Source organism: Rhea americana, unplaced genomic scaffold (genome assembly GCF_003343005.1).
Source record: "Rhea americana isolate MKP2758 unplaced genomic scaffold, rheAme1 scaffold_155, whole genome shotgun sequence".
Classification (NCBI taxonomy): Eukaryota; Metazoa; Chordata; class Aves; order Rheiformes; family Rheidae; genus Rhea; species Rhea americana.
The window spans coordinates 1,677,091-1,695,488 of NW_028185650.1; the positions used below are offsets into that span (position 1 = coordinate 1,677,091).

Sequence of the window (18,398 nt, forward strand, 5' to 3'; positions counted from 1 at the left end):
GCAAAGCCCGGCGCTGCGAGCGATCCCGCGGCCGGGTTTCGAGCCGACGCACCGATTTCCATCCCGCGCACACGCACACACACACGCGCGCGTGCAGCCTGGGCGCCGTGCCGCACCGACGYGGCCGCGCCGCGGCCCGGCCCGGCCTCGCGCTCCCCTCCGGCCTCTCCGAGCCGCGGCAAGGCAAGGGCGACGCAGCAGCAGCAGCGGAGACCTGGCGCTATCCCCTCCTCCAGCCCCCGAAAACCCTGCCGGCTACGCAAAGCCACGCGGAGGAAAAGCGGAGGAGGAGACGGGGACGGAGAAACCCGAAAAGCAGCAGCGGCAGGAGGGCCGGAAACCTTTCGAAATAACCCAGCTCGGGGCGYGCGGAGGAACCCTTCCCCTCGGGGAGCCGCCGCCACGCGCGGTTCCGGCGGGTCACTCTAAGTCACAGCACAAACACGCCTCCGCAGCTGATTTTTGCTGCTTTCCCCCCGCGTTGGTCTAAACTCCCCAATCAGCAGAGGGTAAATGACTTACCGAGCAACCCCTCAACCRCTCTGCCGAAGCGGGCCCCTCTCCCCGGCACAACGCTCGGACACGTTAATCGCACCACACCGGAGTAACAACTCTGCTCTGCCCTACAGTACCGGGTGCTTCACCTACGGACATTTTTCCTTTCCATTTCAGTAGAATTTCACAAATTGTGCTCGCGGCCAKCCGTGGAGCACCTCTGGGGCAGGGYGGGAGCGAGGACTCCCCGAGCGRGGCAGAGACTCGAGCCGCTGAGCGACGCGCCCCCTTCTCCCGAGGGAAGCTTCGCGCTCGCGACGTCTCATACTTGGGTTCGCCGGTAGAGATTTGTTCCATCTCTTGCTTTCCCGTATGTTTTAACGTAGAATTAGAGCTCACATCAGCAATTCAGCCCCGTGAAAATGGACAGGAAAAATAATATAATCATACCAACAGCACAGGAGACAAGGGACTGTAAGCAAAGATTATCACAACATATATGGTTTTATATATATACATATATATATATATATATGTTTACGTGCACTGAAATAAAAATTCCAGAAGAAAGCAAAATACCATCAGTTCCTAACTAAGGYGCACTTAAGCCACGAAAGCCCAGCACTTTCTAAATCATTTTTGCGTGCAGCTGCTGTGGGGTTTTTTCCATGAACGAATCGCACTTTATGATASGATTTATTTTTTCAGACTCTTCTATAATGCCATTTTCGTCTCACCAGAAGATAACCCAGTTCAATGAATTTTCAATATACTAATGAGTATTCACAGTACCTGCCACTGACATCAAATTTTAGACTTCTTGCATRTTCTAAATTGGTGGTAGTTTCAGGGTAAATCCTACTGTAGTTCTGCCTTAAAAATACAGGTCATACATGCTACAAAGCTGCAAACCATTTGCAAAAGATCAAGTAGGAAAACTTGTCTGTAATTCAGCTGCAAGTACAGATTTTTGTTTCAATATGGTAAATTCAAATGAAAGCTTACAGCCTAGTTTGTATCTTCCCCTGGAGGAAATCGCTGTAGCATAGGAGGAAGGCAAATTAGTGGGGTGAAAAAAAATCAGCATGATTTAGATGTGTTAACTTTAATTTTTTTTTTAACCTTATTTATTATTACTACATTGGGCTGGAGGGACTTTTTCACTGACCAGCAAACAAGTGCTCACTCTAGTCCATTTAGAGCTATATTCCCAACTACAAAGTCGCACCTTTTAGTCCTTGACACTGACCTGTCTTTGCAAAGGTTGCTCTGTTGAGAGACCACTTACATCTCATTTTATTCTCATATTACAGCTCTTAGGTTAGCTGTCTAGATCATAAGCAGTTCAGCCCCCTGCAAGGGCAAAACCACTTGTCCGGCCAGAAACGCAGGCTTATTGGTTACTGTAGGAGAAGCCTAAAAGGAGCCCTTTGGTTTACCTTCGCCAAAAAATTGTTCCAGTGAAACAAAAGACTGGACTACTTCACGTGAAAGACAACCAATATTGGATGTGTTTTTTCTTATTCCTGTAACACACATTCATTCACAAAAATCAAGTGAATGCGATATTATAATGCTTTTCATTTTCAGTGAGGTAATCATTTGAAAACCTGTGACACTGGGTTGAGACATTGAATATAAGTCTCTTTTCAACATTTTGGAAATGGTCTGTGCTTTACYCACTATTCAATTTTTTWTTTTTTTTTTTTTTTTTAAGACTTGAGCTACAGGGAATTTATGATTAAACGAAGCTTCTGAGTTCTACAACAAATTAGCAGGGGAACTGAATCTGTAATAATGGTAATAATTACCTTTAGTAAATCATGATTTCTATCCAGAAAAGCCCAATCTGTGCAATGAGGTAAGAATATTGTAATTAAAAAAAAAAAATTCTTGTAAATCAAAACAGCTATAATACAGATGTGCAAATGAATGGAATTAAGACTGCCTGACAGTCTTAATCCAGGTATTTCTATTTCCTTGATTGTACATCAATATTGACTGTGTGCAAAAAAAAAAAAAAAAAAAAAAAAAAAAAAAAAAAAAAAAAAAACAAGTTTGTTGTTTGGATAGTATAAAGTTATAAAATTAAGCAGTTGACCCACGCATTTTCCTGGACACTTACTTTCTTCTAAATAGTTGTAAACATGATGGGATCTATTCTATGCGCAACTCATTTTTGTCTGAACCAAGTCCTGGTTCCAGCCATTGTCCCACAGGAGAAATATATATTTTTTCCAACTTACTTTTCAAGAGGAGAAGGGATATAGCGAGGAGAATGGGCGAAATTTCCATCCAAGTTAAGCCAGTCCAAAGTTCCACGGCTCAGAACGGCTGGTGGCTCCGTAAGCTACAAACCGTACAAAATGAGAACAGAAAGAACAAAATATCACAGCAACCCAGGAGCTTCTCACCAGTGCCACTGTTGCTTCATACAATGCTGTGTATTATGCRCGACAGCTTACGATTTATAATATGCATGTGAGCTTACAATCTCGTTATAGTTCTGCTTAGTCTTTGCTATTTTGTAAAATTGTTAAATATTTGTTACTGAGTACATCTCTTCTTGTAGCTCTGTTATAATGTGCTGCTTGTTTCGTTAATCAAGAAATAAAGAACAAAAGCAAGCCAAAGTTAAACTCTCTGTCTCCGCTACAGAAGTGAGCACAAAAGTGCAGTTGAGCAAAAAGGGTAAAATGTTATTATGTGATAATCTGTTTTAAAAGCAAGTTTCTTGCCAACATCACTTTGCAACATGACAACATCTTTAACAGGAAAATTTACATTTTTAAAGTCAGACTTTTAGTTATGTATGCTGATCATTTCATCAAAAGAGCTAATTTTATTTTGAAGCATTATTCAACTAGCTGACCGAATAATATCTTGCAGTAGTTAGTTCCTGTGATTAATACACCAAGAAATGCTTTATTTATTTCTGATGTAAGTAACAATTAAGTGCTTTCAGGGATAACAACACTCAGGCACTTAATGCCGTAAATTCTCCATTTCTTCCAGTGCTCCCCATTGCGGGCAGTGAAATGGGAGTGCAAAGAGGAGAGTTCTGAAAACGATCAAAAGTGGAAAGATTCTAATTTGGTCTTTTCACTGCAGCATTCTGCCTCTCTGTTTCAACCCCCTGAAGTCCTGACTAGAAATAGGAAGCACTAAATTATTCAAGAGATCTGCACCATCTTTTGCTGAGCACGTCTGYGAGAACGCGCTACAGTGCCCTCTCACAGAAGGTTCAGTGTCATTACGGACCATTAGAYGGAGGAAACGGAGCAAGTCAATACGATGACGCGAAGAAATATTATCTSTGTCAGGCTTGCTGTTAGGAGGAAAATAATCAGGGAAATCAATGGAAGTATTAGGAAAAAATAAACAYGGAGCCGCAGGACTTACTGATCTCCTTCGTCTTAAGGCAGCAGCTTCTGCCGGGTGGTTGAATCTAAATTTATGAACCTTGCCGAGGACAACGAGGGCCCCTGTAAACAGGCAGCAAAGTTATTACAGAGACGTAATTCAGCAAACGTTCAGCACTGCACATGCTAGTGGTGCCCAGCAGATACGCCAGGGGGTTTTACGCCTTCCAGTGTGGAAGCCGGGACCCTGGGGCCGGCGGACGGGCTCCGCTCCCCGCGAGGAGCGGGCCTTACCTTGCGACAGGCGGCACGAGCCCGCGACAGCGCGCCCGTTCACGGAGCAGCGCGCGCCCCGAGCCGGCCGCAAAGTCACGACGCCCCGGTTGTTGTCTATCGTGCAGTGGTCCCTCTCAATCCACCGGCCCTGCAAAACTGCAATGAAAGTTGCAGAAACGAAACGAAATGAAAGATAATCAGAGTCATCTGGGTTTTAAATCTAAAATACTATGACCAAGGACAGCTGAAAAACATTTATAATTTATCATGATCACCTGTGCCATTAGTTTACGATAGGTCATAGCAAGATTAGGACTTTCTGACCTCATGAACAGCAACAAAAATTAACTGCCCAGTTTTTGACAGCTTAAACATTCATGCTCTTTTGCTTACCTTCTTACTTAGAGAAAGCTGACAAACTGAAACATTACACACAAGAAACAAAATTCTCCTGGTTTGACTTTATTATACTATCAAATAATTTGTAATCTCATTCTCTTACCAATATCTTGATCTTGATCTGAATCACTTCTTCCAATTTTGGTAGTTCCTTCCTAAACCAAGAAAAAAGAAATTAAAACTCAGWTACTGAAAGCAAATTATACATAATGATTAAAAAAGCTCTAGTACAGCATCTTAGTAAATACCTAAAATAAATTATCTCTGACCGGATTGTTTAGAGCAAACCACAGCTACTGCTCTGTAATACTTCAGCCTGGGCCCCCGCAGCGATGCAACTGCTCTAATCCTGCTGCTCCTTCAGCTTCTCCTATTGCAACGCCGGTAGATGAAGTAACCCTCACCAGATGATTTCTTGAATGTGCTTGAGACAAGTATTTTGAACGTGAACCTGTTTTGATGCTTTTATAAGCATCACAAGCTTTTATAACATTTATAAAAATGTTGTCTTGGTGATTATAGAAGTGGGAACGTTCCCAAACCTGAACATTAAATAAATTCACAGAGCAATCACGGAGACATGGTGGGATAGCTCTCATGACTGGAACGCTGCCACGGGTGGCTATGTGATTTTTAGGAGAGACAGGCCAGGAAGGCAAGGTGGTGGAGTTGCTCTTTATGTGAGAGAGCAACGGGAATGCATCGAGCTCTGCCTAGATGGGGAGGAGGAAGAGGCAGTTGAGAGCTTCTGGGTGAAGATCAAAGGGCAGGCCAACATGGGGGACACTGTTGTCGGTGTCTACTACRGGTCACCTGACCAGGAAGTGGAAGTTGATGAGGCCTTCTACAGACAGCTGGAGGTAGCCTCAGGATCACAGTCCCTGGTTCTCATGGGGGACTTCAACCACCCTGACATCTGCTGGAGGGACAACACAGCAAGGCACAAGCAGTCCAGGAGGCTCCTGCAATACATTGATGATAACTTCTTCTCACAGGTGGTGGAGGAGCCTACGAGGAAGAGTGTCCTGCTGGACCTTGTCCTTACCAACAGAGATGGACTGGTTAGAGATGTGAAGGTTGGGGGCAGCCTTGGCTGCAGTGACCAYGAGATGGTGGAGTTCAGGATCCTGCAGGAAAGAAGTAAGGCAACAAGCAGGACTGCAACCCTGGACTTCAGGAGAGTGGACTTCGGGCTCTTCAGAGACCTAATTGGAGGAATCTCATGGGTTAAGGCCCTAGAAGGAAGGGGGGTCCAGGAAAGCTGGCTAATATTCAAACGTCACTTCCTCCAAGCTCAAGAGCAGTGCATCACTATGAATAAGAAGGGCAGCAAAAGGGGCAGGAGACCTGCATGGGTGAGCAAGGAGCTCTTGGCCAAATTCAGACAGAAGAAGAAAACACACAGAATGTGGAAGAGGAAACAGGCTACTTGGGGGAATTATAAGAATGTAGTCAGAGTATGTAGAGATGCRGCGAGGAAGGCTAACGCCCAGTTGGAATTGAGTCTGGCAAGAGATGTCAAGGACAACAGGAAGGGCTTCTTCAACKACATCAGCAGCAAGRGGAGGACTAGGGAAAACGTGGGCCAGCTACTGAATGGAGAGGGGGCCATGGTGACAAGGGATTCAGAGAAGGCAGAATTACTGAATGCCTTCTTTGCTTCAGTCTTCACTGCTAAGGAATCCTGCAGCCTGGWCGTGAGGGAGAAAGTCTGGAGAAGAGAAGACTTTCCTTTGGTTGAGAAGGATAGGATTAGAGACCTTCTGGGCAGGCTAGACATCCACAAATCCATGGGCCCGGATGGGATGCACCCATGGGTACTGAGGGAGCTGGCGRATGTTGTTGCCAGGCTGCTCTCCATCGTCTTTGAAAAGTCATGGAGAACTGGAGAGGTGCCTGAGGACTGGAAGAAAGCCAGTGTCACTCCAGCCTTCAAAAAGGGCAAGGAGGATGCAGGCAACTACAGGCTGGTCACCCTCACCTCCATTCCTGGAAAGGGGATGGAACAGCTCGTTCTGGATGTCATCTCTAGACATATGGAGGATAAGAAGGTGATCAGGAGTAGCCTGCATGGATTCACCAAGGGGAATCCTGCTTAAYCAATCTGAGAGCCTTCTAGGATGGGATGACTGGCTGGGTAGATGAGGGCAGAGCAGTGGACGTTGTGTACCTTGACTTCAGCAAGGCTTCTGACACTGTCTCCCATAACATCCTCCTAGATAAGCTCAGGAAGTGTGGGTTAGAAGAGTGGACAGTGAGGTGGACTGAGAACTGGCTGAAAGGCAGAGCTCAGTGGGTCATCATCAGTGGCGTGGAGTCCAGTTGGAGGCCTGTGGCTAGTGACGTCCCCCAGGGCTCAGTACTGGGTCCCACCCTGTTCAACTTCTCCATCAACGACCTTGATGAGGGGACAGAGTGCCTGCTCAGCAGGTTTGCTGATGCTACCAAGCTGGGAGGAGTGGCTGAGACACCTGAGGGCTGTGCTGCCATTCAGAGAGACCTGGGCAGGCTGGAGAGCTGGGCGGAGAGGAACCTCCTGAGGTTCAACAAGGGCAAGTGCAGGGTCCTGCACCTAGGGAGGAATAACCCTAGGCACCAGGACAAGCTGGGGGCTGACCTTCTGGAGAGCAGCTCTGCAGAGAAGGACCTGGGAGTGCTGGTGGATGACAAGTTGAACCATGAGCCAGCAATGTGTCCTTGTGGCCAGGAAGACCAGTGGTCTCCTGGGGTGCGTTAGGAAGAGTGCTGCCAGCAGGTCGAGGGAGGTGATCCTGCCTCTCTACTCAGCCCTGGGGAGGCCTCATCTCGAGTACTGTGTCCAGTTCTGGGCTCCCCAGTCCGAGAGAGACATGGAGCTACTGGAGGGAGTCCAGCRTAGGGCTACGAAGATSCTCAGAGGGCTGGAGCACCTGCCCTATGAGGAACGGCTGCGAGAGCTGGGCCTCTTCAGCCTGGGGAAGAGAAGACTGARGGGGGATCTTATCAAYGTGTATAAGTACCTGAAGGGAGGGTGTCAAGGGGACGGGGACAAACTCTTTTCAGTTGTCCCATGTGACAGGACAACAGGCAATGGGCAGAATTTGAAGCACAGGAAGTTCTGCTTGAAGGTGAGGGGGAATTTGTTCCCTGTGAGAGTGACGGAGCACTGGACCAGGTTGCCCAGAGGTTGTGGAGTCTCCTTTTCTGGAGATCTTCAAGGCCCGCCTAGATGCAACCCTGTCTAACATGCTCTAGGTGACCCTGCTGAGCAGGGAGATTGGACTAGATGATCTCCAGAGGTCCCTTCCATCCTTACTGATTCTATGAAAAGAACTGCCTAGGAACAAAAGTCCCAAGGACATGTAGACCAGARCCATGTTGTGGGCCAATGATGGAAGGGAGACTGTATTCTTACCTTACAGTGGGAATATCAACAAAACAGAGTCATTTAATCAAAACTATGAAAACAAACTACTAATAAAAGCAATGAAGTTATGGCCTGCCCAACACGTTCCATTACCAGTTCTGTCTTTTTCCTTAGGAAAACAAAGCCAGACCATTTTTAAATATATTTATATTATATTTGAACACTRTTCAATAACAGTGGTTATTGAACAAACTGAACAAGTTTAGCAGAAACTTTTAAAGTTATATAAAATCATGRTCATTGAACTACCTGATTTTCCTAGTTAGAATCCCAGTTAGAATAATGCCCTCTGTGCCAAGCATATTATAACCTAGCTTTAAAGATGAAGCATGAATAATTACAAGCCTTAAGACTGCGAAACAGGAGGGCGTGCATTACTGTAAGACGATGTAGTTACAGTTAAATACAGATAAATCTCTGTGGTTTCTTGGCATCAGAGGGGAAGGAAACAACTATCATTCAGTTCTTCATAGGTCTCGGATCTCTGAACAGCAGCAAACTGAACTTATGAGCCCCATGGAGACCCCCTCGCTGCAGAGGCTGAAAGCTGGGCTGTGCCCAGTGCCCCTACTCTGGGGTAGTTTTCTAGTTACGTGTCAGATTAACGTTCAGCAGACTCAGCCGCAAAATATCTACCTGCCTTGGCCACATCTTGTAGGAAAACTTCATGATTCATTTTGCCTTCGACTCACTTCAAGCAATCGAGTTGTCACCAAGTACTTCACACKCATAAAAATAAAAATAAACTGACCCCCAAAACCCCTCTTTATCGATCACCCTATTCACCAAGCAAAGAGATATTATAATACCTCTGAACGACAGTTTTGTCCAGAGTGCTGAAATAATTCTCTGGGAATACAATTAAACCCAAAAAATGTTATCACAGCACATTTGCTCATGAAATTCCCAATAGCTGAACACACCCAGTTAGTGGAGTGATCCCAGCTGAGTTTAAGCGCAACAAAACACTGCAACCGTGAGCAAGGATACAGATAACGTGCAAGCAAACTTATCCACATTAAAGAAGAAAACAGAACAGAACTTGCCACAAATGAGACCCACTTCAATGTCATTTCTGAATGCTATTATTCATCTAGTAATTTAAATGTGCTGAAGAGAGATACTCTTTCCTACTTTAATAYTGGTTATTCTACCTGAAAAAGTGGAAGACAGACAATTCCAAATCAAACGATTGCATAGCTTCACCTTAACATACTGAGATACATGCTCATTTATGTGTTAAAGTCCCCTCTGCACTATTGCCTTCTTTTGGCAGTGTTTCCTGAGAAAGGGAGGAATTCCCRAGGCAGATTACAGAGCCACAGAGAGAGGAGAGAGACTACCTCCTCCCTTCAGTTTTGGGAGTACTCCAACTTCCAGAAGAGTTTATGAAGAAAAAGTATGTCTTTTTCTAAACTGATACAAACAAATCCTGTATTTTTAAGTTATGCAAAAAAAAGCCAGTTACATTATAGAGAGAATATTTACTTTTGTTAAAGAGAGTCAGAAAAAAAGAACAGAACCTCAGAAAGAAAGGTTCTGTAAGCACAGACACAGCATTGATTAGTTCAATTAATACTATGGAATAACAAGAGAATGAAAGAGTAACACTGCTTATTCTATATGATCTGAAGACTGCTGCCATGTCCCCTCCCTAAAAATACAAAATAACGTACTGCCATACATCAAAACCCTAATAAACTGCTAATGTTTTACCTTCTTGCTGTTCAGACGAAGGTAATAGACACCAGAGTCTAAAAGATGCAAAGCACAAAGAAAAGAAAAGGCAGCATCTAGGAGCAAAGAAAGAGGGGACAAAGATGTTAGTGTGAAATGAGACWCTGGTTAATGACTTCAGAAGGTGACTCTTCAAACCAAATTTCATTATTAAAATTAATAGTTAAATTACTTTACTCATTGCTAAAATTAGTATATGAAAATATTTACTGTTTCCAAACTGCCACACAATGGAAAAAAATTACGTAGTGGCAATTACCTTTAATAAATATTTAATGTTAATGTAGGATTGAGTAGTTCAAGGTGGATGTTGTAGAACACTGAATGTTACTACTTGATATGTAATTATTACCTGGTACAATTTCTCTGTGCTGGCCTGAGGAAAATCAGTACAGTTTTTCCTTCAATTTAGTGATGAATAGTATGATTTTTATCCCAAATACTTGCTGCTATTTCTTAATAGGAGAAAAAAACCCTAACTTTCAGGGTCCCTAAAATGTATCAAGTAGCACAGAYCTTAAGTTTGGATGAAGATCTTTTATTAGTAGGCAGACACATGGTTTTAACTGTATAGTAACACATTGTTTTGCTAATGAGTGCACTTCTGAAGAGCTGCCCATGCATCATTCATTTTGTATTAAATATCATCAATATTTTCATAACTACTATTCATTTAAATATCATCACAAAGTTAAAATCCAGATTAGTGCTGATTTATTAAAAGACCCCCACYCCCCAAAACATTTGACCTAGCCACGCACATCTGCAGTTAGAACACGGCAAAATACACACACRATGCTGTGGAAGTATCTTGGTGAAAACCTTGCCCTAAATGAGCAGCTACACAGCAAAAAGATTCCTATGAAGACAAGATTTCTGCCTGATCCTGGAAAATAGCCACTCAAAYGGGATCAGAAGCAAGTGGCATTCAAGCTCCCTAGCCGGAACGCACTTAGCAGGCCTGATGAGGTTAAAACAGCAGATGACAGAAGTCACTGCCAAAGTGATCTTGTCGAAGCTTACCATTACATTTGATCTGCACCTATACAAGCATTCCAGTCTCAGGTATACTAGTACCAGTAAAATCTGGACCAATATGTCTAGTATAGTTTAAGCACCATCCTTTACCTTTACACACACACGTGTGATCTTTTCTCATGTTCTGCAGGCAAAAATTATTTCCATGCACATGYAGGGCATTCGGGCATCTAATTTGCTTAAAATACATTACCAAATAGTCTTGCATTTGCAAGAGGTCAACTTATTATTATTCCAGTCATTGTGGTTTGCTCTGTACAGGTGATAGAGAACGCACTCCTTTTCCTTCCTCTTCATGTGTCCTGTTTTGCTGTTATTTTCTGTGTAGTCATACATTTGCTCTTCTTGGGGATTACGGCCTTTACTTTTTGACAGCTAGTGTAGTAATGCAGCCTTACTCGCTCTCCATTCCCAAAGGAAACACACATTTTGAAATTAAAAGGAAAAAGAACAYAAGTGATAATGTCTCACCCTGAGATGATAAAGCACCACTCCTGTACTGAGGATATCATCATCCATCGCCATTAGATGAGGTAAACTTGAATCTATTGTTACTCCAGCTTTTTCTCTGTTGATGTCCACACTGTATTCTTCCATGATGGCTTTTCTGTCTGTCCACTTCTTTGTCCAGTCTTTGGTCAGTTGCTCGATCTTAAAGGAAAACAGGAGAGAAAATGTTTTTACCTTTGAAAGAGGTTAATTTTTCTCATACACACACTTCCTCAGAAAGAACAGCTTCCTCCCCCCCCACCCCAATTACTATAAACTCTTGCAAATTATTTCACTAGCTGAAATGTAGGTATCTTTCTAATTGTAGTACCTTTCTGTGACTACTAAAACAATCAGGTAAAAAATGTACTACCACTTAGTGAAGCAGGTTTAGCCGATTGAAGACTTAGTCCAAAATATCTGAAAAACATATGATCATGCTGACTTAAGGATTTCCAAACTAGGTATTTTGCCTGTCTGACAAGCTTAAGCAACATTTAAAACCAAGACGTTCAAAACCTCGCCAGGTCCCTAGYGATCAAAACTTTATAATTTGGTGACTGCACAATAGTTTCCTTCGAGTGAGTTGGAGGAGTTTAATCTTAGAAGACAAAGGACCTGTATGGCGAACTATTGTGATATGGTTGCACAGCTTCAGAGACGGAACAGGTTGTGCAGACTTAATGGGATACTATCCATCGCATCCTAGTTAGGACACACAAGGCGTTCAACACAAAATTGGTAGAGAACACTCAACATGCATTAAGACTGGCACTTTTCTGCAAACTCAGACCAAGCAGGAAAGGATTAGGATAAAAACATTTTCAGCACCGTGGTTTCAAAACTATGGCAATGCTACCCAAGTGGAGCAGGAGCGGGTCACAGCATCAAACAGATCATACACACCTTCATTTCATTCTGGAGGACYAACTCGGTCAGATTTCCGTCCCTGTCGTCACTCCAGGAAGGACTGGAATTCCTCTGCACAAACAACAATTATGGAGACCCGCGAGTTGGTTTCCTTATTCACAACTGGCAACCACCTTCTGCCACTCTCCATGATTTCAGGGAGATGAACTCAGGGGAAGTAAAGATTAAACAGACACACATTTGATGCTTCCTTCTAAATTTGCTTGTGAACTCCTTTCTAGCTACTGCATGCAACTCTCTATGGAGAGCTGCAGAGGGGGCATCAACAGAGAGACACTTGTGTGTCAGTAAATCCTGGAGTCTTGCTGCAGTTTCTCTCAGAAAAATGTACTCCCTATGGTATGGAAAGCCAAGAAACTATTACTTTTCCAAATTAAAAAACCACAAAGAGGGCCAGCTGCACTGTGAAGGCTTAGAGACACTCACAGCTTCTTGTGGGGGACAGTGTACAGGCAACCTGTACCTTCAAACCGCGGTCAAGGTCTGCTAGCTCACTTTTTGGGGGAAGAGGACTGCAACAAGCCTGTCAGGGAAATTACATTAATAATTAATGATTTGCAATGTCTTGGTGCTCTCTACTCCTACAAGGCAAATATTTCAAAGTATTTCTTGGCAACAAAGCCAGCTGACTCCACAGAAGACAGCCAGTAAGCCCTTTCTAATCACCTCACAACAGCTTATACTTTGTGATTATTAATATAACACCAGAAAAAGGAGAAATGTCAGAAAGGCAATTAGCCTTATAATTATTTTGAAATGACTCAAAGAACAATGTAATTTYCCTCTAGTTAAAAGAAAGCTGGAAAGATAATCTGACAAGAGGAAACTAGGCTGCTGTAGCTCCCCAGAGCACCAGCACTTCTCCAGCTTGGAGGAGGTCAACATACCAGTTCAAAGCTCAGCAGCATCGTTTTTAATCTATCGATTTCTTCGCGCAGCTCTCTGATCAATTTTACATTCGCATCCTGAAACATTGAGACACAGATATTAGAAAAAAAAACAAAAGCCAGGAGCAAACGCAGGCGACAGTAAGAAAAGAAGAGGAAAATCCACAGCAATACCCCGTTACACTCTCCCAGGCCCCTGGGACGTGCTGCTCGGGGGCAAGTGGCTCCCAGGGGGTTTCTTGCCGCGTGACTTTCACCTCCTCTCTTTTTTGAGCACACACCTAACACAATATTTCTTCCCATCATCACAATAGCTGGGCACATCACCACTTTCAACCCCAACAGGTCAGAACACACTGTTAAGTTACTCATCCAGTACAGGGTGTGTAAGAGAGCAAGGGGACACAAATTGGGATCTCGTTTTGAGAGGCTGAGAAGTTGTATGCAACAAGGGGCTGCRCCCACAGGACCGTGTTTTCTTGCATGTGGCCTGTCAGAGTTGCAAACTGCTGCTGCCAAAACCAAACACACTGTTGCCATCACTAGTAATGTCTAAAAACTACTCTTGCAGGTGCTGGTGATATTGCTGCAAATTAAATTTGGGAAACCCTGAATTAGAATTTTTTTTCTGCTCAAGATTTAACAGAGTATCTGTAGGAGAGCAAATAGATGAACTAGATCCCTAAGACTTTATCCTTTTATCTAAGGATAAAATTTTATTGCTCATAGGCTAAATTTAATTTCCAAAGACCTGGAAATGACTGGAATATCGTAAAATACTCAGATAACTATAAATTACATAAACGTTAGCATGAGAGCACATGGCCCCAAAGAAGGAAATGCATTTTTTTAAATAGAGAACGGGAATAGATAACTTGGAGTTTAATTCAGGAGGCTGTACAAATAAAACTTATGCACAAAAGTCRTCTTGCTGAATTTCAGGGTATGTCGAAAAAGCAGAGGAGAAGGCTTTTAGAAAACCCAGGCCCTAAGGAATTTTATTATAGTGTAGACCAGGTTGCCTGAGTCAAGTGAGAGAGACTGGAGTAGTATGACTACTCCAGTTCTGCTGTGGAACCAGAAGCTGTAAATCTGGTCCAACACGATGACGTCTGTTGCATTTCTGCAGTGTTCCCTAGTGAAGGGAACCAGTAAAGGTGCAAAGTCAAGTTCTCAAAGATTAGGAAATGCTAGAATCAAGAATTCTTGTGAAACCTTAAAAGGTTTCCAATCTCCTCCAAAGGATTACACTGTGATTCAGTCCTTAAATTGCATGATCCCTGCAAGAGTGCAACCTCCTGCAAAGTGCAAGTTGAAGAATGCTCAACCAAAGAGCAGCAGTTCACGAGTTTTATACTTCTAGTATGTGTGATCCCAGATTTTGATTACTATGTGGTATTTCAACTTTGCTGTGAAGACAGAATAAGACATTTCCTCACAGAATATTTTTTAGCTCTCATCAGAAAGCAGTAAGAGCATCTTTAGGTCTCATCACTACACTAAGAAGTCCACAACTGCTAGTCAAACTAGCAGCTTGACTGTACATCTTTGACTGGGAGTGTTAATATTTTTTCTGTTCCGTAAATGTGAAATATAGACTGGAAAATGAGAAACATATACATATTAAAAACTTASTTTAAGTGTCTGAACTAGTATTGCACAGCAGGACAGAGATCGAACCCAGATCTCCAGGGCAGCGTCAGACTAACACCAGACCATGTTTTAACATGCAGAGTGTGCAGGATCCCTACACAATCTAAGAGACTAATTTACCATACAGTCATGGTTCTTATCCAAAGAATGAAATCGGGTCTCTGTGGCAAACGTGGCACCCATGTACCTAAAGACTTCATCATCTGGTGTACTGAAAAGAGGTCAAATTGAGACTACACAAGCAGCCTTAATCCTGGCAAGTTAACGTTTGAATTCTTGACTTTGCAACTTTAACAGTGTTCYTTTAACATGCCTAAAGGAAGGGTTGTGTGTTTATAACAACAGGTTGAACAGTAACCAATAATCTTAACAGATCTGCAAACCTGCCAATATTTAGAAAAGAAGATGCAGAGCAAACGTGTGTCATAACAATTCAAAGAGAAGAAAGAAGAAGGAGGGAAGCTAAAGGGACAGAGAAGAACGTCTAATGGACGTGAAATTCTAAATGATTTAAATTGCAGTAAATTAAAGAAATGACTTCTGCAACACTTGGGATCCTATTGGGAAAAACAGTTATGACTTCTATTTAGAGTGCATATAAACAGAAAAAAAGTTAAATACACCCAACAAAACTGGGGAAGAATGAAAGCAAAGCTCAAAGTCTCACCTCATTCACTCTGGGCTTATTAATTATATTTTTGGCATTAGAAGCATATCTTAAGGTACTCATGGTCTCATTATAGCTGGAACTGGCAGGAGAGATAGCTACAGAGAGAACACAAGCACTGGTGTTATAATAAAAGCAATCTCTGAAACAACGCCTTTCAAAAAGGTGGATTTTTTTAGTTTGGCTTCTTTAAAACAAAACCAAAAATATCCTTAAGGATATTTCATCAATCTCATAGAGATTGGTTTCTCCAGATTCTATTTGTAAGTGAATAAATCGCATTAAATCAAAGCTGTAACCTTGGAAAGACTCATCTCTTATGCTTAATGTCATGCACAATCAGCACACCTTTTCCTTTCAGTAAGATTACTCCTTGCGTATCCTATGAAGGACTTAGAATCTGATCATGCGAAAATTTTCGTAAGTGACATAGCTGACTTTGCACCTCAGTGAAGATGTATTTTACGGGGCTAATGCAGTGCAAAAAATTAACAGTGAATAGAAACCAAACTCACTGGCAATCATAATGGTCTTGGAGTTGCCCCCCAGACTGTCCTTCAGCAGCCAGGTGAGGATGGAGTCACGGTATGGGATGTAAGCCTGTCGCCTGGTCCCACCAACACTGCCTGTGGAGGGGCTGCCTGCGTGACTGCTCTCCCCTTCGCTCGTTAGGGTGTTTATGCTCTGGCAGCTGCTAAACATCTGTGAATTTTGTGCTGAAAGAAAAATATGAGAGAGCTCATGGAAGGACTTATCTTCTTCTACCATAGCTATTTAATTTTCTTAAATGTTATTATCGTTTATGAAGAAGCCACACAACTGTTCTGCTTACCTTCTTRTTGTAAATAAAGACAAAGATTAAAACATAGTACATGGGGAGTGAGTCCTACGGTTTTATTAATGTCCTTCAACATAAAGAATTAATACGCTTACCCAAAGTGGAGATGACAATCCCAAGTGTAACCAATGACTTGTTRATATTGGCACCTTCTGTAATTCGATCTTTGCAGTAACTGGGATCAGCTCTTTCACTGAAGCACACAAGCATGGGAAAAATAATGCAAATCAAATAAAAAYGTTTAATATTTAATCAATATGAAAGCATTATTCATTTTTTTGACATGCAAGAAAACAGAAATTGCAAGTTCTGCAGTTAAAAACAGATATACTTTGAACACTTTAATTAAAACATCGATCTTTTGATTCAGAAAGCMCAACAACCGTCAAAGGCCGCTGGCACAACCTGCTTTAGAGACCCATCAAAACAGACATTCAAGCCTCAATTGGACAATCTAATCACAGAGRTTCTAAGAAAACAACTCACATTACAAAACTCTGTAAGGATAGACTGGCTCTGTGGAAAAAAATTAYACATGCCCTCAAAACTACTTTCTGTGCTCAAATAATCACAGCAATTTACATTCTCGAGAAAGAAAAACGTCACATTCTGTAGCAGTTCTACAACTCCTCAGCACAATTTCCACCTTATTGTCATCTGCCACATCCAGCTTAACCACATACTCCTCGCYGAAACGCGTAGCCAAGCTGGGGGACTTTGGAGCTCGGGGACTTCGGAGCTGCCGGCAGGCGAACGACGCAAGCGCCGAGTTAGGGCCGGGTCCCTGCTGCCGTGCTAGGCAGCCGCGGGGAGCTCTCCCTCGATCTACTCTCCTCAAGCTCGGGTTTGGTAAAAACCGCCCCCCCAGCTACTGGAAAAGCCACTTACTGAGAGCAGCAGGTAGCAGTTTCCAAATGGAATTACACTAAACATCTGCAGCAGCAGAGCCCTGGACCTRAGGACCCAGGAATTCCCTTCTCCGGTGAAACCCAACACCCAGTACAGAAGAATGGATGACAGATACAACGCTAACTCAAYGTGCCTTGTTACCATACACAAAAATCAGATTTATTGTTATTTTAAAGAAACTTTAAAATATTAAATGCCAACTTCTAAGCYAGTAATACCAGCATTTGCACAGAACAGTATCTTTTTACTCCTTWGCTATATTATTACCTGCCTGCAAGGTCCACTAAGTTGATCTTGCTTGCAATTTCAGAAGGGAGATTGTTTTCCAATATAGCCTGAAGATAAAAATGTAARTAAGGAAGATTATTCCTCTGACTTCATTAATGACAAAAAAAAAAAAAATAGGTGCCTTCTTTTATTTGAAATTGTTTATATGTTGGACTGTCCCACTCTCTTGCTTTGTAATCTTGGGCCGCTATGGTCGAACCATCAACTCGACTGCTTTCTCGGGAGACACAGGAACCATCCTCTTAGGCYGATTCCCCTCGAGGAAAGCTTTGCTGCCAGCGACTGAGAGAGGCTCTCCTGCAGATCGTGCAAAGTTATCTTCCACTAACATTTTCCAAAGTTCTTTTGTAAACTACTGAAAAACATCCCCAAACGTTCTGCGATCGCAGGACGCCCGAAAGCGCGAGGCAGAGCAGGTCTATCGGGGCGCTGCAGCGCGGCCCTGCCAGGAAGGATGCAGTTCCTCCGGGAGCGCACCGGCTGCTGGACGCCAAAGAGATGAGCGGGGCCGAAACGCTGGGCGGACACAAAACGCTGGTAAATCGCCAGGTAATACCGGAACTGAGGAACCGAAATGAGCATCACAAAACCGAACCTCAAACCTTTCTGYGTGAGGTTCGCACAGCATGGTAAAAGGGGCATTGCATTTGAAAAGGCTGCCTAAAAATTTAAGTATTTCTTCTTACAGTGAGTCTTTGGCATCGCTTCTAACTACCAGCTTGCACGAAGGAACAGGAATACTCAAGACCTCAGGCAGCGTAGGAAACACGGCTGCAGGGTGAGCCGAAGGAAATCAGTAACAGTTTCCACTGCAATTGCTACAAATAACACAAAACCARGGCACCACCCATTGAACAATGATTTTTGAGGGCGAAGAGAAAAGGAAGTTAGACTATTTTTAGCTAACCTGGGTGTAGTGGATGGTGAAGATAGCGTGGGACCTGCTGCTGGCGCTGTGAACGTGCGTGGCTGCCGTGATCCTAGAAAGGACGACAAACCACGCCGTTAGGAGGGCAAGATTAAA

General features: G+C 43.2%; 1 protein-coding gene across 1 annotated transcript in view; it reads right to left on the minus strand.

The window, feature by feature from the left end:
• Positions 1 to 18,398, minus strand: part of STARD9 (StAR related lipid transfer domain containing 9) — a 94,451-nt gene that overhangs the window by 31,899 nt on the left and 44,154 nt on the right. The window contains exons 9-20 of the mRNA XM_085299886.1: positions 18,282 to 18,354; positions 17,354 to 17,421; positions 16,273 to 16,370; positions 15,855 to 16,055; positions 15,340 to 15,437; positions 13,020 to 13,097; positions 12,109 to 12,183; positions 11,185 to 11,364; positions 4,636 to 4,687; positions 4,152 to 4,289; positions 3,898 to 3,980; positions 2,742 to 2,845 (exon numbers count right to left, since the gene is read on the minus strand). Of these exons, the coding sequence (XP_085156012.1) occupies positions 2,742 to 2,845; positions 3,898 to 3,980; positions 4,152 to 4,289; positions 4,636 to 4,687; positions 11,185 to 11,364; positions 12,109 to 12,183; positions 13,020 to 13,097; positions 15,340 to 15,437; positions 15,855 to 16,055; positions 16,273 to 16,370; positions 17,354 to 17,421; positions 18,282 to 18,354 (1,248 nt within the window). The remainder of the gene's footprint in view (positions 1 to 2,741; positions 2,846 to 3,897; positions 3,981 to 4,151; positions 4,290 to 4,635; positions 4,688 to 11,184; positions 11,365 to 12,108; positions 12,184 to 13,019; positions 13,098 to 15,339; positions 15,438 to 15,854; positions 16,056 to 16,272; positions 16,371 to 17,353; positions 17,422 to 18,281; positions 18,355 to 18,398) is intronic.